This window comes from Pogona vitticeps, chromosome 2 (genome assembly GCF_051106095.1).
Source record: "Pogona vitticeps strain Pit_001003342236 chromosome 2, PviZW2.1, whole genome shotgun sequence".
Taxonomy (NCBI): domain Eukaryota; kingdom Metazoa; phylum Chordata; class Lepidosauria; order Squamata; family Agamidae; genus Pogona; species Pogona vitticeps.
Genome location: NC_135784.1, coordinates 100,047,837 through 100,074,713, shown reverse-complemented (window position 1 = coordinate 100,074,713; position 26,877 = coordinate 100,047,837). Strand labels below are relative to the sequence as shown.

The following is a 26,877-nucleotide window of genomic DNA, read 5'->3' as shown; positions in this document are numbered from 1 at the left end:
AACATTGTTGAGTGAAACAATGTTTCCTATATTGGAATGTATTGAAGCCGACTCAATACATTTCAATGCCTTTGCGAAGTCCTTTTTCGCTCCTGTAAAAGTGTCTTACAATGTTTGGACACTGTTTTAAATGATTGCAATGGTTAGTCCACCTCCTGAAACCTATGCAAACTTAATTTGGTGTTGTTCTGAGTCGTCCTTAATTTTTGGTGATTTTTTGAATTTTCTCTCATTGGAATGTATTGAACTTTCCGTCCAATGCATTCCATTGAGAGAAAATTCAAAAAATCACCAAAAATTAAGGATGACTCAGAACAACACCAAATTAAGTTTGCATAGGGTTCAGGAGGTGGGCTAACGATTGCAAGCATTTAAAACCTGTTCCAAACATTGTAAGACCCTTAAAAATGAGCGAAAACGGAAGAGCTTCAAAAGCACTGAAGCCGGCTTCAGTGCTTTTGAAGTCTTTTCCGATGTCCCTTTTTGCTCATTTTTAAGTGTCTTACAATGTTTGGAACAGGTTTTAAATGCTTGCAGTCATTAGCCCACCTGCTGAACCCTATGCAAACTTAATTTGGTGTTGTTCTGAGTCGTCCTTAATTTTTGGTGATTTTTTGAATTTTCTCTCTTTGGAATGCATTGGATGGAAAGTTCAATACATTCCATTGAGAAAAAATTCAAAAAATCACCAAAAATTAAGGACGACTCAGAACAACACCAAATTATGTTTGCATAGGGTTCAGGAGGTGGGCTAACGATTGCAAGCATTTAAAACCTGTTCCAAACATTGTAAGACCCTTAAAAATGAGCGAAAAGGAAGAGCTTCAAAAGCACTGAAGCCGGCTTCAGTGCTTTTGAAGTCTTTTCCGATGTCCCTTTTCGCTCATTTTTAAGTGTCTTACAATGTTTGGAACAGGTTTTAAATGCTTGCAATTGTTAGCCCACCTCCTGAACCCTATGCAAACTTAATGTGGTGTTGTTCTGAGTCGTCCTTAATTTTTGGTGATTTTTTGTTTTCCCTATTTAAATGAATTGAACTGTCCATTCAATTGATTTAAATGGGGAAAATAAAAAAATCATCAAAAATTAATGAAGACTCAGAACAAAACCAAATTAAGTTTGCACATGTTTCACAAGGTGCACTATGGAATCCAAGCATTTTAAACAGGTTTCAAACATTTTAAGACACTTTTAAATGAGCAAAAAGGGACATCGTTAAGTGAAATTCCCCCATAGAGAACATCGTTAAACGATGGGGGAAATTCCTCAAAAAAACCCATCGCTGTGTGAATTCATCATTGTATGAAGCAATCGTTGTGCGAGGCACCACTGTATATTGTTTGATTCACCTGCTTTAATGGTGTAATTCCACTATTTCTTCCCATAGAATCTGCAATTTTGCCTCCTTTCCTGCACCCACCCTTCTCTGAAGGCTGGGAAAACCTCTGGAGTAGGCTTTTCGCACTGTGAGAGGTTGCAATAGATAGGAGAGGAGGAGAAAACCCCAAATGCCACTAGTGTTGGGTACAGAACTTGGCCTAGATGTTGGGTTGTGTGATTTTTGGGCTTGTTTAGGTAAAGGTTCCCCTTGACAAATTTTGTCCAGTCATGTTCGACTCTAGGGGGCGGTGCTCATCCCCGTTTCCAAGCCAGCGTTTGTCCGAAGACAATCTTCCATGGTCACATGGCCAGTGCGACTTAGACACGGAACGCCGTTACTTTCCCACCGATGTGGTCCCTGTTTATCTACTTGCATTTGCATGCTTTCGAACCGCTAGGTTGGCGGGAGCTCAGACAAAGCGACGGGAGCTCACTCCGTCGCGTGGATTCGATCTTATGACTGCTGGTCTTCTGACCCTGCAGCACAGGCTTCTGTGGTTTAGCCTGCAGTGCCACCACGTCCTTCTTGTTTAATTTTAGCTTAATTGTTGTTCATCTATTCCCTTCCCTTCTTTTCTTTCTAAAATGCCAAAATTTATATGAGGAAGCAGTTCTGGAAACCATAGTCTTTTGCCCATTCTAAACCAAATGAAGACAGTCCTCCCACCCCACCCCTAGCCTTTGGCTCTTAGATTCTTATACAAATTTTTTAAGTTTTAGGAAAGGCAATATCTGGTCCACCAGGTGTTATTGGATTTCAGCTCTCCTAATCCCTTGCCTTTGACTATGCTGGTGAGGGTTAGTGGCAATTGCAGTCCAGAAGTAACTGGAGCACCAGAAGTTGTTGTTGTTTTTATTATTATTATTATTATTATTATTATTATTATTATTATTATTATTATTATTATTATTATTATTATTATTATTATTATTATTATTATTATATTATTATATTATTATTATATTATAATAATAATAATAATAATAATAATAATAATAATAATAATAATAATAATAATAATAATAATAATAATAATAATAATAATAATAATAATAATAATAATAATTTGATTTGTACCCCGCCTATCTGGACCAATGGAGTTGCTCATTCCTGTTTTAGGGGTGATAGATTAAATATAAAGAGTGGTTCTAAGGTGTTCCTAGCCATTCCCACCAATAGGTGGCACAGAAGAAGTTCCAGTCTCTCTCCCCCACCCCCACCCCTTGCCTCCCCTAATCTCTGGTGTTGTCTCTGAATTTCAAGGACTGGTATGCTGACCTAAAACAGAGCAAATTGTAAGTTAACAGTAGTGGTTGGAAAGGCAGTGGTGGTAGGAATTGAGGAAGGTAATTTTTTTTCATGGGATGAAAGACATTTGGGTACCTCCAAATCGGGAATTTTTTCCTGGGTTGCAGAGAGAGCAGCAGTGACAGGATAAAATATTAGTTCCAGTATGTTTGACTTGAGAAGTACTTTATCATATGAGTGAACTGGAAGTGCCAAGGAATCTAGTGCTAATCCAGCTGCCTTCCTTTTTCCCCCCCGAAGAACTGTTGCCCATGTTTGTTGAAGAAGTAGATGCATTGCTATTGAGTATACAGTATTTGATATATTATCTGAAGAATTCAAAAGTTCTGGCATTTGACTCGCCAGAACTGTTGAAGTCTATGTTAGGCAGTAGAGGAGGTGGATTGTGGCTCTGTTTGTTTAATGTGATAATGAGACTAGAAAGATTCCTAAAGGGAAGAAGGGAGGAACTGTGGTTCAGACATGAAATACAAATTATAAAAGACTGGCCAGGTGAATTAAAAGCCAACTTCTTTGCTTTAACTTGTGAGTAAACTGGGTGTACCTCATTGGCTGAAAATGACTGGCTTGAGGCAGTCAGCCTGGGAACAAATAGGGTTTAGAGTGGAAAAGTCACCAGTTGGTCCCTGTTTGATCACTTCTCTGCTGAGCTGTGCACGATGTGAGGGAAAGAAAGGTTCTTTGTATTGCACACTTGCTGTTTTGAAGACCACATTTTAATTTGGTTAGTAGGGAATGTCTGTGGGAGACATTGCCTTCAACTACTGTAGTATAAACGACGGCATTGTCTGTTTTATTGTGAGATTTCGTACCTCGAGATCTCTGTGAAAAACCTTGGCATTTTAAATTTTGTTACACCTCCTTCATTTCCACTCAAAGTACAGCTCAAATCAGCTAATAACATCCTAGAACGAGAAATAAATCCATGCAAATAATCACTGAAAACGTATTGGCCAATAAAACAATTAAAATTGAGAAATAATTTGTAAGGTTTGAAGGGTTGTGTGAGAAAAGTGGGGTGACAACTCTGAGGCAGAATGCTTCACAAACTGAGAGCCACACAGGAGAAACCCTTCTTTTCTTCCTCTGTGCCTATCACGGGAGTCTCTGTGGGTGATGGTGTTCTCAAGAGTGCCTCTCCTGAGGACGCTATCTCACCATTTGGCCAGGTTCATTGGGAGAGAGGTGATCCCTTAGATTGCCAGGTCCCAAGCTGTTCAGGGTTTTAATGTTCAAGATACACACCTGGATTAGGGTCTCCCTAAGGTTACTTGCCCTGAGGAAGCCTTTGGAAGCCCTGGGACAGGGAGGGAGGGAGCCTTTAATACTAAAAGTCACCACCTGATTCCCCACCACCAGTGCTAATCTAGGCAGCAGGGATCTAGCTTTAATTGCTTTAAATTAAATTCCCATCCCCCCCAGCACTCAATCCAGTATTACTACTCACTTCAGTGTATTTGGAGGGCAGGCCAGAAACTTGCTAAGGTTTGCTGATAATGCTGACCTTATTTCCTCCTGATATGTAGGTCTGAGAGGGTAAATAAGTGAAATGTGCCACCATTGTATAATGGATAATTAAATATTAATTATGGTGGAACACAGATTATGGTTTTAGGAAAGATTAGAAACAACATAGGTGGTCAATGAATGGAAATCCAATTATTGAAGATGAATAAATTAAACATGTGGGATTACTTTCATTGGTTTGGGATCTTTTAAAACGCAGGTGGTGTGAACTAGAACAAATGTTGGCAAAAATTAAGGGATTTATGAAAAAAAGTGTACTCTTTATAATTTTGGCAAAGGGCAGAATTAATTCCACCTGCATTTAAAGCCTTTCTGGCAAAAGCAGTGGAATAATTGCTTTATGGAGCACAATACTGGAGTAATTTGGATTTACAAAGGATTGAAGCAGCTTGGCATCTCTATATTCAGTTATTTGCTATGCCATTTTCCTTCTAAGGGGCCAGAGTTGTCATTTGTGACCTGTATGCAGTGATGTTGAACTGCTCATGTATGTGTCAGTGCTTACACATGCTTGGGGTTAATATAGGTCTGACATCCAATGCAGTTTTGGTTGGGAAAGTGGATGCACAGAAGAGGGTACACAATTTGTTGCGTAACTATATATGCGAGCTTTTACACAAATGTGTAATCCAACACAATTATGGTAGCAGGGGTTTTTATTCCACTAGCATTATGCTGGATTTAGACCTTCAATAAATAGTGGAATGATTGGCTGTTGGAATATAATATTTTACAGGAATGGTAAGAAATTTTCAGTTAACACTGGCCGGAATTCTGCTCTGCCAGGGTTACATCATCAGCTACCGTGGTTACATCCTCAGCTATTGCCATAGTGGGAGAATTAAAATATTCTTATGTCCAGGGGAAATCTTTAGGATCTGCGGAATGAGGGAGGAAACTCTTTAATAACAGCGCAGAGAACAGGATTAAGAGTCAAATGGACCTTGACTGGCTAGAATGCTGGACTTACAGCAACGAGAGGCACTTCAATAGAGAATAATATTTATTTATCTATTTATTTTATTTTAAGTTAATTCTATTTAATTCAATGTAATTTCCACCCTGCCCATGCAGTGGCAAGCCACTACACTCAGTGCCTTACAACAAAATGTCAACATAAGATATGAATGTAAAATAAAAATAACAGAGGAAAAACAAGGAAAAATTGCACCCTTATAAACCACCGGCATAACAAGAAAACAAATACTGTTCCCAAGATGGTGATGGCAATAAAATAAATTAGGCAATATAATAATTAAACAATCAAATATTTAAATAGGGAGGAGATTGTCAAAAGCCTGACTGATGAGCAGTAGGGGTTTTTTTTGCCTTCCAAATGGTATGAGGGTGTGAGCCTGATGCACCTGCACTTGTAATTAGAGATGGGGACAAATAAAAAAAATAGTGATTCGTTTTGATCCGTTATTCATCAAGATTAATGGATCAACGAATATGAATATTCTTCGACAAATTGATCTGTTGATTTGTCTGCACTTCGAACAGCTATAACACTGGTCCCCAACCACCTAGAGACACCTGATTTGTAGGGAAGCTTCCTCAGACACTTTTCTACTGCTCCTGAATGCTTGGTGATAATTGAATCATGGGCCCCCCAAGTTATATGGTCACAAAGAAGACCTCCCAGGAAACCTTCCCCCAGGTACTTAGAAACTTCAGAATCACAACAGAGCTTCCTATGTCTTTCCTCAACATGCCTGCCAACTTTGATGAAGATTGTATATTGGACATCTGGTTTATTCACCCACAAATTGGGTCCCTCCAGGAGAGTTTACCATATGGCACAGAAGCCCATTCTGCCTACTGATCAGCTGATCAAAAGCCGATAGGCCAGCCACCCCCCACAGGCAGCCACACCTACAGCCTACACCCACACCCCCTTCATTTCCCTACCTTAGCCCCCACCTCACTCCCACCGACACCCCCTTACCTTAATAGCTGCTGCTCGGTCTATATCAGGCCTTCACAGCCACGGCGTGTAAAAAAGGAGACTGGCTGCCCTTTGCAAAGATGGTGGCTACGGCTTCATTTAGGGTAGTGAAGCTGCAGCTGCCATCTTTGCAAAGGGCAGCCTGGATTTCCTTAAGACAGGCCACTAAGGGAATCCAGGCTGCCCTTTGCAAAGATGGCAGCTGTAGCTTCCCTACCCTAAATGAAGCTACAGCTGCCATCTTTGCAAAGGGCAGCCAGTCTCCATTTTTACAAGCATGGCTCTGAGGCCAGAAGACATCAGCAGCAGCTATTAAGGTAAGAGGGTGTTGGTGGGGCTGGGGTGGGGTGGTGCCTAAGGTAGGGAAAGGAAGGGGGGGTAGGCTGTGGTATTGGGTGGCAGTGTGGGGTGGTGGCTGTCTTTCTGCTGCCAGTCAGGTGATCAGCAGCTGGTAGGCAGAATGGTGTGGTTTTTTTTAAAAAAAAACAAAGGACAAATAAAAATGGGTAAATATTCATCCCTTTGTATTCATGGGGGTCTCTGGAACCCACAAATATGGATTGATGAATATTTAATGGATCGGCTATATTTGGCGGAAAAAGCGATCTGTTTTTATATTCGTCCCCATCTCTACTTGTAATGTATTTCATAACAAGATGGCCACCACTGAGAAGGCTTGGTTCCTAGTTGTAGACTTCCAGGCCTTCCTCAGGGTGGCCACCTGCAACATCAGGGATTGGGAGCAGCTAGTGGCATGAGTGGTAGATTTTAGGGAGTCTTCCATGCATCCCAGGTAACCGGCTCAAGGTTGACTCAGCCTTCCATCCTTCCGAGGTCGGTAAAATGAGTACCCAGCTTGCTGGGGGGGGGGGGGGCAATGTGTAGCCTGTATAATTAAAATATTGTAAACCGCCCAGAGAGTGCTTGTAGCGCTATGGGGTGGTATATAAGTCCAATAAATAAATAAATAAATAAATAAATTTAGAAGGAGTCAAAGCATGCACTGGAATGTAGATATTTGTTTATCTTGTCCTTATGGCTGAGAACAAAACATTTCAAGAGTTCCTCCTTGCCAAGCAAGATGATGAACATTTGTGGACATTTTTAGCATTTATGGACTTTTTTTGAGAAAAACTCACAGAAATGGTGAATGGATTTTTACAACGGAAGTTGTGTTTTTGCAAAAATACTTAAGTTTTGCAAAAAAAGCAAATGTTACAAGCAAGATGCAAGTATTTTTGTGCAAAAGGCAAGTCTTTGGGCAAAAATACTTATTTTTTCTAATGATTCAGATGACCCAAAATTGCACTGTTTTCCCATTCCTCTGCAGAAGTAAACCATCTTACAGTGGTGGTGGTTTCTCAGCAGGGTGTCTTAATGTATTGAGGTATTCTTTTTTCATAAAAGATGAGAAAAATCTGAGTGCCTGTTACATCTTAGGCACTACGTGGAGTGGGAGAGACCTGGCTTGACAGCAGTGCATGTGGAAAGGATCTAAGTGTTAGTGGATCACATGTTGAGTATGAACTGGCAATGTGATGTGACTCCTAAGGAAGTTAATAAATCTCTCAAGCTTCACAAAGAGAAATATAACATTCAAATCATAGGAAGTCATACTTCTGTTCTGTTCTATATTCATCAGGCTGCCTCAGTTTCTGGTCACCACAAGACCATTGACAATCTGGGTCATGTTCAGGGAAGAGTGACCAAGGTGTTGAGGCAGCTGGAAACCGAAGTCCTGTGAAAAAACTTAATGTGAGGTACGCTTAGCCTGGAGAGGGGATATAACACAACAACATCTTAATAGTAAGCAATCGTTGCAGTTGAAGAAGAGATGCTGCATTTTCCTTTGTTGGGTTTTTAGTTTCTCAAGGATTCTATATTTGCCTCCTGCACTGCAGATCCTGCACTCAGAAGGACGTCGTACTAGATAGGGGACTTCCTGTTACTTTCTAGCTCTACGTATTACCAACTCCTTTCTTCCTCAAGATTTGTCCCTTACCAATCTCCTTGAACAAACAAGGTATCTCTTGTGGTTTAATATTTCCTGTACTTGAGTCCTCCTGGTTTAGCTTCTCATTTCCTCTTACATGAGACAAAGTAATATGTGGGTGTGGAATCACCTGGCTACAGATACAGTGCTTTCTGTTTTATGAAAACAGGCATAAGTATTTATACAATTTATTTGCGAAGGCTTTCACGGCCGAAATCTACTGGTTGTTGTGGGTTTTTGGGCTCTTTGGCCATGTTCTGAAGGTTGTTTTTCCTAACCTTTCACCAGTCTCTGTGGCCGGCATCTTCAGAGGACAGCACTCTGTGCTCTGAAGATGCCGGCCACAGAGACTGGTGAAAGGTTAGGAAGAACAACCTTCAGAACACGGCCAAAGAGCCCGAAAAACTCACAACAACTATTTATACAATTGTTTTGTTGCTCATGGTTCTAAATGGGAGGTGCAGAAACCTAAAAACCGCAAGACCTCTAAAATATAAATATATATTGGATTGTTATTGTTATGCACTGTCAAGTTGCTTCCAAGTTACAATGACTCTATGAGTGTGTGACCTCCAAAGAGCCATTGTGTCAAGTGCCCTTCTCAACGGCTGCAAAATCAAGGCCACACTTTATTAAATCAACCCACCTCTTATTTGGCCTTCATCTTTTCCTGTTATCTTTAACATTTCACAGCATAATTTTTCCAGTGAGTTTTGTCTTCTCATAATGCATCCAAAGTACAATTGTCTCAGTTTAATCATTTTTGTGTGGGTGCCATATATGCATATTTAGAAAGAAAGCTTTAGAGATAACATAGATGTGAACAGGAGAATAATAATCACGATAGAGATTCTATCATGTACTTCTTTGTTCACAGGAGAAAAGCAGGTAGGTAGGACAGGAATCCTCTCATCTCAGCTCTTTGCTTCATTTCCAACACTTAACACAATTACAGTGGACCTTTGATTTACAGACGGCTTGACTTACAGACTTTTTGAGTTACAGACTTCTCTGGCCGCAAAATTTAGGTTTGACTTGCAGCCTGAGAATTGACTTACAGACCAGAAAAAAACCAAAATGGAACAAAAACGGCCTGTTACGGGATTAATCGGTTTTCAATGCACTGTAGGTCAATGGAGACTTGACTTACAGAATTTTGACTTGAGAACCGCCTTCCAATACGGATTAAGTTCTCAAGTCAAGACCCCACTGTACTGTTTCAGAAAAGAAGAATGTTGGTACCCATACTGAGCAGCTAGAGGGTATGTCTCCTGTCTTTCTCCATTTCCTTCAGTAGAGATTTGGACATTTGTGATTAGCCATTGAGCTAAAAGGGAGCTTTGAGTCATTCAGTAAAATGCTAAGAGCAGAATCATACTACCAACTGTCTGTCTTGTATGTACTTGTCCCAGGTTTTGAGAGACTAGAGTACCATGATGGAGTTGAACTATTTTTAGGGTACATTGAGCTGGCTGTCATTTCAAGCATGAGTCAAAGTGCCCAAGCACTTTGGCAGTATAGATGTATGGGATGCAACAGTGCTTGGTAGTCCTATTCGTATAGGGACCAAATAGGCTGAACATCACACATAAGGTGCCTTCCTCTGTTTTTCTTTGTCTGCTCAAGTTTTGAGTAGTTTACCATGATAAAGACAACACAGTCGATTAAACATGTTGCGTGAAGACACTGGAAGCAGGATGACTAACAGCCAAAATTTCCAATTCCTTCTCAGGCATGCCTGAACAGTAACATCTTACAGGACCTGTGATATGAAAGCAGACTCAGATGAAGGCAAATATCTCAGGGTATACTGCCTTTCATCCTCTGTTCTGTTCTCTACTTCAGAAATCTAAACAATATATGTAATGCAAACAGCCTAAGCATGTATGAGCCACTGGTTTCCCTTTACAAGGCATGGAAGCAGCAACTGATGGTACCATGTGTCTGAGTTTATGAAGATATTTGAAGATATGTCAGAAGAAAGACCCCTATCTGAAAATGCCCAGTCCAGGACTGATTTAATGGTAAACTGTAAGAATGGGGAGCAGGGGCCAACAGCCATGCCAATTGGGGTATGCTGGAAGATATTCTCCAAAAAAGGAACATCTACTTTGCCTAATGGTCGGGCCAGCCCTGCATTGCTCTTTCCCATATGCTGTCCCTGTTTAACAAAACCAGCTTCCCCAAGCAAAGGTACACCACTGGCTGGGAAATCTTACCCTAGTACTGAAATTCAACTGGTTGATCTAAGACGTAGTGGAATATTACATTTTCTTGTACTTTAAACTTTGCTGTCAGTTTCATTTTAAATTATGTCTTCCAACTTTTCCTTCCAGTCTGAGACAAAAAGCTCATTTCAGTGCTCTGTAGTTAATACCTCTTGTCTACTGTGGAATCCCAGTTGAGTCTAGTGGTTATGTATCACTGGCGTAGACACAGCCTAATGTAATTGGAAACATTTGCTGCTACAACATTACCTTTCCCATGTTTCCTGATGAATGTCTCATTCCAGAACGTTAATGTTTAAATACCTGCCAAGGAGAGTCAATATCTGTAGCTTTTTCTTCATATGTGCCAACGGGGATGTCTGCTTACAGTGTGTTTGTAGACTATTAGGTTAAAGGTATGAACTGTTGGTTAAAAATCCCTGCTCAGCCATAAGACACCTAGGGCAAGGCACTATTGCATGACTTATCTTGAAGAGTTGCCAAAATAAGGGGGGGGGGACTGCCATATTATGACCTACCATCTGTTTCCCAGTTTAGAACAGGAAAGTAATATACTTTTCAATGTCTGTTTGAATATTAGGTGTGCTATAGCACTATTCTAATATGAGGACTTTTTATTGTTTCCTTCCCAAAATAAAGACAGAACTAGAATATTTGCTCAGGAATAGCAGAGGAAAGCTGGACCTGTGGTATATTCTGCACTACACATATAGCAGTTTTATGCCTCTTTTAACTGCTATGGCTCTGTTTAGCAGAATCGTAGGATTCGTAGTTTGCTGAGATAGTGTAGAGCTGCTAGTGTGCTCCCCTGAAATACAACAGAGAACTCCAAGTTCCTCAACAAATCACAAATTGCAAGATTCCAAAGGGCAGTGATGGAGGTACACAGGCTGAAATCCTGTTTCACAGCTCTCCATGCACACTGAGGATGTCATCATCAATAGAAAATTGCCATTGATTAAAAACAGTTCTGGGATGCACATGGTTTGTAGGCAATGTGACAAAGTCACGTGCACCCCAGAATCCCCAGATGGATTCTTTAATCAGCTGTGATTTGCCACTGCTGATAACATCACTGCCATTGAACACACAGAGCTGTGCAACAGTAAAAACAAAATAAACAGTGAATCAAGTAAGCAAGCAAGCAAGCAAGCAAATACTTTTTTGGATTTTCACTAAACCCCCCCCCATCCTTTGTCCATCTAAGGAGCTTATTCAGACCAGGGGGGAGGGAAACTAAGGTGGAGAATATATCAGGGGTCTCCTACCTGATATCCTCAGACTGAAGAAGCTACTTGGATGAATAGCAAAATGTTTCAACCTAATAAGAAAGAAGTCCATTTGCCATGACTCAACTTCCAGATAACCTCACCTGGATGAATGAGGATCTTCACAGATATATTCCTTTCTCCTGTTTGAATTCTCCTTCCCACTCTCCAGTTTAGCTGCTGTTACGATTGTTAGGCATCTTGTCTTGTAACTTGGGACTCATGCATTATGAGCTTGTCCACCTGTTTTGGTAGGTGAATATAATGTATAATATTCACCATTCACCTTGCAACCCCAGCCCCATATCATCTGATGCATCTGGTGAAGTGGATCACAGTGCATGAAACTGTATTAGAGACTAATACATTTTATGTTTTATAATAACATAAAATGTATTAGCTTTAAGGTGCCACAGGACTGTTGTCTGTGCCACAACAAACTAACACAATTACTGTTCTGGAAATAGCTTTACTCAGGCATATAAATAAAAGGATAGGCAATAAGCTACAGAGAATATGTATAAGAAGTGGTGATTCTGACCTTACCTTGGTTCCCCACTCTGGTTCCCTTAGAAAATGTAGGACATTATATTTGGTATTCCACATTTTAAACTGTGTTCTTTGTTTAGAAGTAGCTCTAATAGGAACATCCGTTTGTATAAATGTCAAGATTTGGTTGGCTGTATTATGAATAAATTGATCTAAGAGTTTATTGGCAGCTAACATGACATCATTATATTTTATTAACTGTGCAGTGAAAGAAGAGCCCTGCTTAGTGAATTATGTTACTTTCCAGAGATGGATGGTGCAAGTGAAAGGATAAATTGTTTTTCCTGATACCTGATACTTGTTTTCTTTTCAGTTTCACTCATTCTTTAACAGAGAATTACTTCAGGCTATTAGAATTCCCCCACAAAAATACAAATAGGAATAGAGTTCATATTAGATCATTATAAATGAGGTTTCATAAACTGCTTGGAAATCTCTCATACATTGCATTATTGAGGTTTTATCGTGCTGTTTTATTTTTCTGCAGTGTTGTTGTAAGCTACTCTGGGATTTATGCAAATCAGAGGCAGCACAGAAAAACTTCTAACGGGTTTAGGACAGGATGGTCATACACAACAATGCTTAAGGTTACTTAATTTTTTTAATTAAAGTACCTGCGGTTTTCTCTCTGGAGTCATGGATTGGAGTTCTTGACCTATGTGAGGAGCAATCCACATTATTTTATTCAGTTACTCAGTTATTCAGTCTGATGTATTTGTCTATTGCTGACATCCCATTTGCACATGGGGCGTTTGTGCAAACAGCAAATCTGGAATCACATGCAAGCATCAGTGTCATGGAGTTCCTCTTTCATATGGGTAGCTATGTGCACAGTTTTTGAACTGCTACAAGAGTTCAAATTGTAGCCCAGTGGAAACTCCACATGCCCTCAAATCAATGGCATAATAGCCAGAATTAAGTGGAAGTGTGCTTCCCAGTAAAAGAAACAGCCCTTGTTGTCTTCAACAACAAGGTACTCAAATGGGTGATCACACGGAGGGGGAAAGTGATGTGTGTCTGTATGACTCCGTCCTTGGGAGTTTTATGATTTTAGATTCTTAAAACCCTGTTTTTGTTCTTTTGTTTTTAAACAAAATATTCATTAGCCAGTGAAGGATGATCTCTGACTTAGGAAAATAATGAATATTTGGTACATATTTTAAAATTAAAGCATGCACATTTGATTACAACAGCCCTTGTGGATTATAATTTGACTGATATATTTAAACTCATTTTTAGTGACCTTCGAAATTAATCGTGTATTAATGTCAGAATGCTAATAATAATTGGACAAAGGGAAGAAAAATGACGGCCAACTGAAATAAGAGCTTTCCACATAGCTTTTTATGGCTGGTCTTACTTTTTATAATTATACTATGATTAACTATTGAGAGACATTTTAATTATAATCACTTTCAGAAGAAGGCACAAAACTGTTGTTAGTAGAAATTAGAATGCATAGGACAAACATCCTGGCTATGAACCTAGCATGATTAAGGTGTAAGTATCTACTGTGCTTAATCAGATACCATAAACACAAAATAAAAATGTATTACTGCATCACATCATATACTAGTGGTTTGTGCAGCTTGTTAAAGGTTGATTGTAAACAAGTGTGTCAAATAGTCCTTTAAGAAGTAACCTCCATCCTTTCCTTGCTGGAAGAATGATGGTTCTGTGATCTTATGAGTCAAATCTTGCTTACAGTAAATTTGTATTAGAGCAGGCAAGAGCCAAATGTTTTTAGAATCTCTGACATTGGTGGGCCACTTGAATCTTAATGTTTATTATTGCTTGAACATGGAGAAAACTGGAAGTTTTGTCCAAGTAATCATGGACAATAATCATGACTTTGTGTCCTTCGCTGCCCATATATACAAAACACACAATCATTATGTAAGGCAGTTCACTTTTTTTTCTGCCTCAGAACTGAGATCAGAAAACGAATCAGAATTATATATGTATATTTCAGCCTTACAAACTGTTGCAGAGTTTTTGAATTTTTGGTTAAATTCCTTTTTTGCTACACAGTAGAATCATATCTCCGGACTAGATCAGATGGAAAGTTCTTTATTCTCTCTAGATTGAGAGCAAAGACCAAAGTCCAGCTGAAATGCATGCGGGAGTTCCTCTTCACCAATGACACAGCTGTTGTTGCCCATCCTGCTGAAGACCTCCAACAACTTATGAATTGCTTTAGTAAGGTCTGCCAAGATTTTGGATTAACAATCAGCCTGAAAAAAAAATACAAGTCATGGGTAAGGGCATGGACTCACCTCTCTCTATTACCACCTCTACACAAGAATTGGAGGTTGTTCATGATTTTGTGCTCAATGATCTCTGACACTCTGTCTCTAGATGCTGAGCTGTATAAATGCATTGGCAAAGCAGCTACCATTTTCTCTAGACTCACAAAGAGAGTATGGCTTAATAAGAAGGTGACGGCATAAACCAAGATCCAGATCTATAGAGCCTGTGCCCTGAGTACACTCCTGTACTGCAGTGAGTCCTGGACCCTTTGTGCACGACAGGAGAGGAAGCTGAACACGTTCCATATGCGTCGTCTCCGACACATTTTTGGTATCATCTGGCAGGGCAAAGTTCCAAATAGAGTACTCCTAGAACGACCTGGAACTTTTAGCATGTATGCATTACTAAAACAGCTACGTCTTCGTTGGCTTGTCATGAGAATGGCTGACAGTCGGATTCCAAAAGATCTCCTGTATGGAGAATTAGTGCAAGGAAATAGCCCTAGAGGGAGACCACAGCTGCGATACAAGGATATCTGCAGGCAGAATCTGAAGGCCTTATGAATGTACCTCAACAGATGGGAAACCTTGACATCTGAGCACGCAGCCTTTTTTTTTCCTGGGCTTTCTTTTTGTCTCCTGACCACATGGCCTGGGGGTGGGGCCTAGGGGTGAGACTTCCTGCTTTAAAAGAGCGTGTCCCAGGACCGCAAACTTTGTATCTCACCTTAATATAGTAAATAGGAAAGCCAATTAGATTTGCATAAGCCGGGGAGTCAGGAAAGTTTTAAGGATCAGATCATACTTTTGCACTATTAAAGAGCAGGCCGGGTAGGTGGGGCTCGTCAGCCATGGAAGGCAGCCCATCTAGGAGAAGGAAAACTCCGATTTCAAACCTCCACTGCCTTGTGGCTATATCCACTCATGGAAAAGGCTTCAGGAGTTAACCTCGAGGCAAAATCCGGAGCTGGAGTCCCGAAGGCAGCTCGTGTCATTCTGCCAACTCCTGCGACATTGCTGGAACCAGTTGTATTGGCTCTTGCCTTTCCACTGGATCATTTCAGCAATGTGGAGAGGGGGGATCTGCTGCTTGGGTAACAGCCTATCCTCCATAATACCTTACCCGGGCTTCATGCTCTGGAGAGGACACTCCTCGATTCAGAGCATGTTACCATAGTCTCTTGAGACTGAAGGATGCCTATGCCTGAGCACTCAGCCTGGAGGCAGACAGTGCAGCACGGCCTCTCCCAATTTGAAGAGACTCTTGTCCATCAGGCCGAGGCAAAGAGGAAATCCCAAAACCAGCAAAATCAGGGAACTGGACAGGGGACAGATTATATTTGTCTTCAGTGTGGAAGGGATTGTCACTCTCAAATTGGCCTTCTCAGCCACACTAGATGCTGTTCCAAGACCTCTATTCAGAGCATATTACCATAGTCTTTCGAGACTGAAGGACGCCTACAGAAGCATAGAGGCTCACAGAATAGCTTCACGTTCCCCAGATATTCTACCCCTTTCTCATTAACTGGAATGTTCAGTCTTAATAATACACTCTGAGACATTTGTAGCAGAAAGAACAAAAAATGTTTCATTACTTATGTTTTCATACTTCAACAGCAAACTAAGCAAATTGACTGCTTCCAACAGACTACAGAGAGGAAAGGAACCATTCAGCAGAGAGGTGGGATTCTCTTTGAATTAAGTGGTGGGAAATAACTATTGGCAGCTGCTGGATAGATTGACAGTCAAGGCAGCCGAAAAGAGTCCTTTCTAGTCACTCAGCCCAGAGGCAGCATGTGAGGTTGTAAAAACCCCAACACAAATTCCTGTTCCTCTCTTCAGTACAATGTACATTTTCAGACATATGACTAATAGTTAATGGAAATGTGTTTAATTTTAAGGTGCTGTCTCTTCCTTCAGTTAAGCCTTTTTAGCTTAATCCCTTCAAATTTGTTATTTAGCTAATCAATTTAAATGTATTATTTATTATGTATTTCAAAATGCATTTTTAAAAAATTATACCAATGTTCTTTTTCTGACTCCATATTCCATCCTTGAAAATAACAAGTTATAAGTAACTGATTTTCTTTAATTAGTTGCTTCTGGGATAACAAGGGTGTGACATAGGTGCATTTCAAAGGTAAGAAATAGAAACAAAAAAATCTTTATTAAAAACATATAAGATTGTTACTTACAAAAATCACTTTTAAATGAAACTTTAAGGCATCTTTGATAGCATTTTCACAAGACTTTGTCAAGCTCTATGCAGTTCTCTTGCCACTGCTAATTGATTACTCCCAACCCCCCAAAACACCAGAAAGTAGGAAAAAAGTAATAAGTAGTACACAAAGTAATGTAACAAGCTTCTTTTTCAATATTGTAACAATAACAACAGGCTAGTTGCCAATCATGGCCTCTCCCAATTTGAAGAGACCCTTGTCCAGCAGGCCGAGGCAAAGAGGCAGTTACGAAAGCAGCAAAATCAGGGAACTGGACAGGGGACAGATTGTCTTCAGTGTGGAAGGGATTGTCACTCTCGAATTGGCCTCCTCAGCCACACTAGACGCTCTTCCAAGACCTCTATTCAGAGCATGATACCATAATCTTTCGAGACTGAAGGATGCCATCGAGTTGCCAAACAGTATAAGCAGTGACAGAAATTAATGACTTTTAAAAATAACTTTCAAAGCTCTGTTCTTCATTGCGGTAGCTTATAGAATGTGTGAGAACCAATCTGTTAGTTATAGCTGTGATAATCATAAGTCTTCACAGCTTGTTATTCTGATTGTATTAATATTCTTTTTTTCCCCCACTGCTGGTTATCTCTTCTCAAGAGAAAATAGCAGAAGGCTCTGGAAGAGTGATGAGTGTTTTTATGGTTACCTGTATTGAGCCCACCCATCTGCACAGATTCTGATGAAAATTTGATTTCCAAAGGTTTTGAAGGTTAGAAGACCTGACCAATTAGAAACAGATGGCAAAGGCATTAGCAGGGAAGTTCAGAGATAACTGCTGTCCTTGCAGTGATGTCACCAAGGGCTTGCATCTGCAGGATGTTTCACTGACAGCCAGGAGGAAAATGACAAAACCAGTGCTTAGTAACCTATGGTAACTAAGATACCAGGTTGAGAAAGAAGGCAGTAATAAAACCATGGAAATGGGGCAGGGAGCCAGAGTTGATAAGATCCTAGTCCTTATAGTCTGGAAATTATCATGCCATTCCACGAACACAGATTATGTAGAAATAAGCCATTATATGTTCTGGGGAACGGTTACAGGTGAGAGTTGGGGTACATTGCATGCACTGCATAGTTTATAGGAAATCAATCTGTCATACTTACCAGAATGTGGACAGGTTGGACGGGGAAGTGTAGAATGGACAATTATCCAGGTTCTGCTTGCTTGCTTGCTTGCTTTTTTAAAAAATTTATTTATTTATTTATTTATTTGTTTGTTTGTTTGTTTGTTTGTTTATTTATTTATTTATTTATTTATTTATTTATTTATTTATTTATTTATTTATTTATTTATTTATTTATTAACTCAAGGTGAGATACAACAACTCAAAATGAATATTAAAAAACAAGCATATACATAGCATATAAAACTGCACCACAGGTCTAATCTGAACTGAAAGGTTCATCTGAATTACTTGGTTCTTCTTACTTTTGCTGTGGAATATGAGGGCAGAAGGCATTCACATTTTCTATGATGCACCAACATGGACAAAAGAAAAAGAAAATTAAATGAGAGGTGCGGAGGGAAGCCGGGAGATAGAACATGTAGACTTCCTGGTAGTGTGTTTGTGGTGGCTCCTTCTGTATGTGTTGAAGGCAGCCACTGTGCCAGAGGTGGTGCTTCTGCATTCTGCAAAAAGAAATTATCACACTTGAGAGTGACATGAAGTGGGGTTGTATAGTGGATAATCCACCCCTTCTGGAATGGTCAGTCTTGATCACAAGCCTATACCCTCTGTCCTTACATCCTGGTGGTGCATTAGGGCTACAGTGACCATGTTCACTGTCCTTACAGGTTGTTTCTGGCACAGTGGTTAAACTGCAGCCCAAACTCTGCTCATGACCCAAGTTCAATCCCAGATAGCCAACTCAAGGTTGACACAGCCTTCCATCCTTCACAATCTGAATCCAGCATAATTAAACTGTAAACTAACCAGGGAGTGCTTTAAGCACTATGGGGTGGTATATATGCAGCAGGCCTTCTTCCTATATGCAGAAATCTGAAAGAGACCTGTAATGTTTCCACCTCTATTTCTTACTACTGTACTTGCAAGCGCTTCATTTTCTTACAAAGGAAAGTATAACTGAAAATTATACTTAGAGCACAGATTGATTTGGGAGCCAGGTCTAGTGATATGTTTTTCAGTTGATTATCCTTGTACCACAGAGCTGTGAAGTACCTAGTGAAGCAGGCTCTTTAAGTGCATCTTCAGTGGGCAAATACAGATTTCCTGCTCTATAATGGGTGAAAAAGCCCTAATACATCAAGAATAAAAAGCCTTGTGGCATCATTAAAACTAACAAGTTTCTTTAATGTATGTTTTTGTGGACTGTAACCTGTTTCTTTGGATGCATGGACATCAGCTGTGTCATTTTATGCTAAATTGCTGTAACCAGATTGTTAACTGGGGCTGGTTACAAGGATCACATCTCCCCCCCCCCCCCCATTAATATAGCCCCAATGGCTGCCAATTCGGTTCTGGGCACAATTCAAAACACTGTTTTTAATCTATAAGGCCCTAAACAGCTTGAGTCCAAGCAATCTCAAGGACCACGTCTCCCTTTTTTGAGTCTGCTCAGGTGTTAATGTCATCATGGGAGGCCTTTCTCTAAGTTCCACCACCTTCATGGGTGTATTTGGTGGGCTCAAAGAATAGGGCCTTCTCTGTGGTTGCTCCCAGACTTTCGCATTTTCTCCCATTGGAGGCCAGACTGGCCCCATTTTTGCTGTCCTTTTACAAGTGGCCAAGACCTTCTCTTCAGACAAGTTTTCCCTTAGTGTCTGAGAGAGTTTTTTTTTTTAATGGAGTGTTGTGCCTTGTTGCGCGTTTTTGTTTACCATTTTAGTGTGGCATTCGTTTGATTCTTTTAAAATATTTGCATATGTACTGTTTTTAGCTTTTAGATGTTGTCTTTTAATGATGTAAGCCACCCGGGTCCTTTTTAAAGGGAAAGGCAGGGTAAAAATAATATAAATAATAAATAAAGCACGAAAGGTTTTGCAGTCCATGAAAGCTTATGCCAGATAAGACTTTTTTGAAGAGCTATGTTTGTGCTTTGTTCGGCAACAGTCTAACACAGTGATCCCCTTGGAAAAGGATGTGTCAGTGAAAGCAATTCATGCTTTCAAGCAAGTTATGTCTTTTCTTGAGCCCCTTATGAATTAATTAGAAGCCCAGTTCACTTCCAGAGCCTCCCCCACTTACCCAAACAGACTCATCAAATGGAGAGTTTAGACTGACACCCTGAATATTGTGTACATTAGGTTCCTAGTCTCTTACTCACAGTTCATTAGCCTCCCAACTCTTTCTAAATAAGCCTCTGAGAAACGACGTCAGATCTGGAGAATTCCTTATGCTAAACTTTGGGTGGACTTGTCTTTAATCATCTCTTTGTGTTTAATTCACGTTTCAAACGAAAGGGCTGGCTGGACTGTGAGAGACTATACAGGCAGAGGGGAGGGGGGTGGGTGGCTGAAGAGTACAATTAGGGAACACAAGTGAATGTATGTATTTCCTAATGAGAAAGCAGGGTAGTTGAGATTGAAAAGTATACCATTGGGGGGTGTTGAGATTTCCAGGAGTCAAAGAAAGCAATTTGCTTTAGGCAAACCATTCCCATGTGGAATATATAATGTCTAGACAATCAGTCTGGATTTTCTTGTGTAATTTTTCTTGGAAACGGTGACATACAATTTATTCTTGAACTGAAGTGTAGGTATTTGTTCCATATGCTAACTCTTAATTATCTTGAAGGATTTTGTTTCATCCCATAGTATCCCCACTGTTGACATACTGGGTCAAATCATGCCATACCAAAGAGCTTGGGTTGCACGCGCACACACACACACACACACACACACACACACACACACACACACACACACACACACACACACACACACACACACACACACACACACACACACACACACACACACACACACACACAAAACAGGATTGCACCTTTTTATCATTGCAACCCAGCTCTTGGCTATGCTTGCTTCCAAGCCAATTTGACAATTCGGGTCAGCAAACATGTTAATTACTCTTTGCAGTGTTGACACTGATATTGACTCTCAAGGTCTGGAACTCTCTTCCTTGGGATGCTTGGCTGCCTCCCCCCCCCCAACTACTCCTTACCTGGTAGGAAAGAGCTTTCTATTCAGCCGGTTTTGGCAATTGACCTGTCGCCATAGAAATGCCTTTTTTAAAAAAACTTTCTTTATTCCTATCAGAGCATTGAACAATTTAAAATTATGGATGTATCTGAAATGTAGGTAAAAATTAAAAGCACATTAAAATGTTAGAAAGAATTGTCCTTTTGGGGGGGGGGTGCCCAAAGGATTGTTGGGTCCTTTTGCTCAACAGCAAATTTGAAGGGCAAGGCTTCTGGAGGTAAAGGATTGGCCGGCTACACACCATTGCACAGGGAGTGCCTGAGGGTAGTCGCAATGCTTTCCACTTTTTTTTCCTTGATAGGTGCTGTATTTTCATCCTCATCCTTATCTTAGAACTGCAGAGTTGGATGGGACCGTATGGATCACTGAGTCCAGCCCCTGTCAAGGAGGCACAGTGGGGAATTGATCTCCCAACTTCTGGCTCTGCAGGCAGATGCCTAAACCACTGAGCTGTCTATTGAACTGTTGTAAATAGTGTTTTAATATTTGAACTCGTATTTTAATTGCACTTTAAAAAATACCGTCTTTGTGAGCTGCCTTGAGTTCCATTTCTGACAGAAAAGTGGGATAAAAATACAATAAACAGCTATTCTCTTTTAAAATGCATAAATATTGGGGGGAGGTCTCTGCCTGTTGCACTTATTCAAAAGAAAGCAATTAGCACTGGACTTCAGATTGCACAAGAATGGATGATGGAGATATAATTCACCTTCCGTCTCACAGCTCCCCAGTCTTCAGGGGGCTGAAAAACCTTCTTTTGTGACACAGAGGGTTGTGAGAGAAAGAATTGTGATGCTACCATATGCAACATAATGGATTTTGAGGTCCAGTCTTTATTTGCTTTTAAGAAATTGTGATCAAATGGAAATGTTGTCTTTTTTAAAAGCTTGTACATGGTTTGTAGGATAATTAATTTGAAGTTTACTGCTATGACTTAACAGCCTTTTAGAAGCAGAAAAAAGGAACAGAGCCACCAACTATGAAATATATTGGATGGTTTATTAGTTTGAAGTTGGCCAACATTTCCTTTCCCACTTCTCTATAAAGTCTCAAAACATAACTAATTGGCTTAACTGCTTGCATTATATCACAGAGGTCCATTTGTTGCTTTGCATTATCAAGCTGTTAGTAATATAGCTGAGATGTCCCCAGAGCTTATTTATATAAATACAGAAGAGAGATGAATAATGCAAGGGATAAATTCTGAGTGTTGCAGACTGAAACTTCTATTTCATTTTGGATCCAAGAAAGCAAAAAAGTGTGTCTCAAGGAGAATTGTTATTATAAGACGGGTTCTGATGGGAGAAAACATGAGGTTGCTTTGTTAAAATAATAAACATAATGGAATTACAGTGTTATCCAAACAGTGATTAAATGTGGTCTACATGCCCAGTAGTTCCCAAAATAGCATAATCTGCTAACAAAGCACAGCACTTGCAACTTCATTCCTTTAAGATTATGTACCAGAGATTGTTACCAAACAGGTCTGCTGTTTCCTCAAGAGACTCAAAATGTAGTGATGTACATGTTTTAAATTTGGGAGACTGTAATGAAGTTTTGGTGCCCTCATGATTAGGTAAGTTAGGGCTAGCAGGGCCATCTGATGAGAAGAGAAGACTCCCTGGAAAAGACCCTGATGTTAGGAAAGTGTGAAGGCAAGAGGAGAAGGGGATGACAGAGGATGAGATGGATGGACAGTGTCTGCGAAGCAACCAACATGAATTTGACCGAACTCTGGGAGGCAGTGGAAGACAGGCTTGGTGTGCTCTGGTCCATGGGGTCACAAAGAGTCAGACATGACTAAACGACTAAACAACAACAACAACAACAACAACAACAACAAGAACAACAACAACAACAACAACAACAACAACAACAACAACAACAACAACAACAACAACAACAGGACTCAGGCAACGTAGGAAGACAGCCTAACATACATTTACATATAATTCGTTCAGACAGTCATTTGTCCCACTTTTTGGTGTGTTGTGGGGGGAATTGGTTCACTCTTTTTTTCCAGTGAGCACTAGAGTGGACCAACTTGCCTCCAGAGCACCCCAACCTTTTAAAGTCCCTGCCAGGTGTGGGTGGGTGCCCTCTAGTTTACTCTGCTCCTAGTGAGTACAATTGCTGGGAATGGATTAAATCAAGCCTTACAGCTATTAAAGCTGCCAAGGCTCCTTCCACTATCAATTTCCAATATTGACAGGTGGCTTAATAACCAATGATATGGGCAAATTGAACACTTCCCCAGCTCTTCTGTGGTGGGGCAGGGAAACTGAAATTGTTGTTGTTGTTGTTGTTGTTGTTGTTGTTGTTGTTGTTGTTGTTGTTGTTGTTGTTATTATTATTATTATTATTATTAACTCTTCTAGACTATTGCTGTCATACTCAATCGCTTAAGATTATTTTTTAAAATTCTTTGCTTTGGCTGAAGCTGCAGACAGTTTGCCAATTGGCACTACACACAAGTAAAAGAGAAAAAAACTAGTCAAAGTGGTTCACTGCACGGCTGATGTTCTAGCATAGGCAAAAAAAAAAGTAAATTCACTTCTAATTGGATGGTTTATTGGGATCTCTAGTAATATGATGCCTCTTCTCAATGATTTCCTCAATGTTGGAGTCATTTGCCTTCTTCCCACTTTGTGTATCACTTTGCTCTGTGCTCTCTCTCTCTCTCTCTCTCTCTCTCTCTCTCTCTCTCTCACACACACACACACACACACACACACACACACACACACACACACACACACACACAGAGAGAGAGAGAGAGAGAGAGAGAGAGAGAGAGGGAGGGAGGGAGGGAGAGGGAGAAGAAGAGGGAGAGGGAGGGAGGTGTACAGCAGTTAGGAGGAGCAGGGAGTTTTCCTAACTCCTTCTGCCTTGGTGCCGCCCCCCCCCCTTGATTGTCTTCCTTCCCTTCCTTTTTCTGCTCCCTTTTTTATGTCTCCAAACAGAAAGAGAGAGGGGGCTTTCTAGTTGGTGGGCTCCCTTTTACCATCTTCTTTCTGTCTTTCTTGCACCACAAAGAAGGTGCTCCTTTGCAGCTTTGTTGTACGGATCCTTTTTTGTTTGTTTGTTTTTTTGTTAAATGTCTCTTGCCTTCTTTTTGTCCCTTTCAATTGACAAGTGTTCATTTGAAAGGGGGAAGTGTTCTGTTGACACTTGACAGCAGAAGCAGGGAGAGTGGCTTGAGGTTGATATGCCATTTAGGTGCAAGGACCACACCAAATGGCATATGGGTTCTTCCCTTGACCTCAAGTGACCCTGCTTGCTAACATGATTAAGACAAGAAAACATAGTAGACATAATAATTCAGAAAGCATAAATATATCAACGGATCATGTTGGAAACCCAGATACCATAACTAGCAGCTAAAAGCTTGCTGAAACATTGCTGCCTTGTTTCCCACCCCCACCCCCTGCAAAGGACTCAGGAGGTGAGTTCCAGAGTATAGGGGCAACATCATGAAAGGATCTCTTCCTTGGCACTGTAAAAGGGGAATCTTAGACAACCACAGCTGGCACAAGGATTCATATGGTTAGAGGTATGTATGGGTCCACAGCCATGTAGGGCTTTAAAGATAATAACTAGCATCTTGAACTGAACACAGAACAAGATTGGCAGCCGGAATAGCTGGCACAAAATAGGTGTTATAAGATTGCAATGTGAGGCACCTGTCAGTAGCCTAGCTGCTACATGCTGTACCAGTTGAAGCTTCCAAGTTGTGGTTCTTGTGGGTTTTTTGGGCTCTTTGGCCGTGTTCTGAAGGTTGTTCTTCCTAACATTTTGCCAGTCTCTGTGGCCGGCATCTTCAGAGGACAGGAGTAGTACTGTGTGCTCTGGTCTTCCAAGTTGTCTTTATTTGTAGCCCTATGTAGAGCAAATTGTGCAGAGCATAGATCAAACTAGATATAAATACCGTGGCTAGTCCCAACGCAAATAGATTAATTGAATCAACTGATAAATGGCAAGTCAAAACTGAATGTAAATCTTATTAGACCAGTGGGTTTACTCTGGCTGGAACTACCAGTTGGATCTAAACCCATGTGATTATCATGCAGTTCATAATTAGGGTGCACTGTGCTGTTGACACTCTAGTCACTCCAGCATAATTGCCAGCATAAGCAGGCCCCACGGGAAGACCATTCAAATACAGGAATTTCTACCTACAACCATTCTATATTTCTAAAAATGTTTTTCAACTTCAGAGCTGTCACATTCATCCTTCCTTAACTTAAAGCCCTTTATGAGATTTGGCCTACAGTTCTCATCAGCCCCACTTAGTATATTCAAAAGTCAGGAATTATGTGAGTTGTAAGTGAAAACATCAGGCAGGGTCCAGTTTGGAGAAAGGTGGTTTGTTTAGATGGTGTACTGACAAACAGATAACCTGAATTCTGATTAATTGTGTCTTTTAATAGTAAGTGTTCTTTCTTATTGCAGGGTGATTGCATATGAATGTTGCCCAGGTTATGAAGAGGTTCCTGGAGAAAAAGGCTGCCCAGCTGGTAAGAAAACTAAAGTAAAATCAAGTCTTAAATGAATATGAAATGGTTGACATGCTGGTATATATCGGAGTTCATCCACAGTACCTCCTAGGTAGCTTTCAGCAAAGAGCCAATAAGCTCCTTGTCTAGTACAAGGACAAATGCCAGCTCTTTTAATCTTCAGCATCTGTGTTTACATATCACAATGTGGATTGTCTTAGAGCATGTAGTCTTCTTGATATCACCTCCTAAATGTGGATGGTTGCTGCCAGCTCCAGGGTTTCAAATATGTGGTTGTAGAGGCCAATAGACAGTTGGCAATCTACAGGCAGGAAAGCTACTTGGTTGGATAAATTGTAATTGAACTATAATGGGTGGAGAAAGGGCAATGTGTTCCTCCATCGCATTTCTCCATGACCAAAACAGCTTCTTGTCTACCATCAAGTCAATTCAGATTTACAGTGCCTTAGTAAGGTTTCCAAGATCTAGGAGATACTAAGCAGTGGTTTTACTATTACCGCCACCCATTGAGTATCCACAGCTGAGTAGGGATTTGAATCCAGATCTCCTGAGTTTTAGTCCAATACACTATCCATTGTACTATACTGGCTGTATATCTATAGATCCAGATATGTATTAATGGGCTATTGATAAATGTTACACAGTTCTTATTGTCCTGTATTTATTTCAAGAGCTTTGTGTCTGATCCTCCTCTCTTATTTTAACTGTGAAGTAAAAAATGATGTTGCAATGTTGCTGAAGTGACATTTTGTGCTTGTTTTTAACAGCTTTGCCTCTTGCAAATCTTTATGAGACACTTGGAGTTGTTGGGGCCACCACCACTCAACTTTACTCCTTCAGTTCCAATCTGAGTGCTGAAATCACAGGTCCAGGGAGCTACACGATTTTTGCCCCAACCAATGAAGCCTGGGCATCCTTGCCTGCTGTAAGAATAAAGAAAACTTCTTCTTTTTCTTGAACTTGAATGGGCAAAGAGATAATGAAAGATAGAACTCATTTAACCACGCAGTGGGTAGTGCACAGTAAGAAGTAGCAGGAGCTTTTGCTATATGGAGTCAATGCAAACAAAACATTTTATCAATCAGAGTTCCCAGTGTATCCTTTGTTCTATGCAACCCTCTATCAAGAATACTCTTCCTTATGTTTTAATTTCAGCTCCTCTTTGTTTATGGTTATCCTGTAGCCATCCAATAATAGATCAGAGCTCACACAGGTTCCCCATTTGGAATACAATTCCCAGAATCCCCTGGCCCATACAACCATTGGCTGTGCTGGGTAGATTTCTGGGAGGGCCACAGACCCTCTACCCTTGATCTTGGGATTGTTTGTAAGACAGTGTAGTTCAAGAAATGCATTAACACTTGTTGGTGACTTCTCTGAGAGAGTCCTCCATCCCTACACTATGGACAAACTGGTGCAGCTTTGGCTCCACTTTCCCTCATCCTGTCAGACAAAGAGATAGTCAAGGATAGTTGCTTTGATCAGTCACTGA

The 26,877-nt window shown here is 40.4% G+C and overlaps 1 protein-coding gene across 1 annotated transcript in view; it reads left to right on the top strand.

Annotated features, from left to right (window-relative positions):
- Nucleotides 1-26,877, top strand: part of TGFBI (transforming growth factor beta induced) — a 56,472-nt gene that overhangs the window by 6,718 nt on the left and 22,877 nt on the right. Inside the window, exons 3-4 of the mRNA XM_020782669.3 lie at nucleotides 25,321-25,385; nucleotides 26,153-26,310. Coding sequence (XP_020638328.3) covers nucleotides 25,321-25,385; nucleotides 26,153-26,310 — 223 coding nt within the window. The remainder of the gene's footprint in view (nucleotides 1-25,320; nucleotides 25,386-26,152; nucleotides 26,311-26,877) is intronic.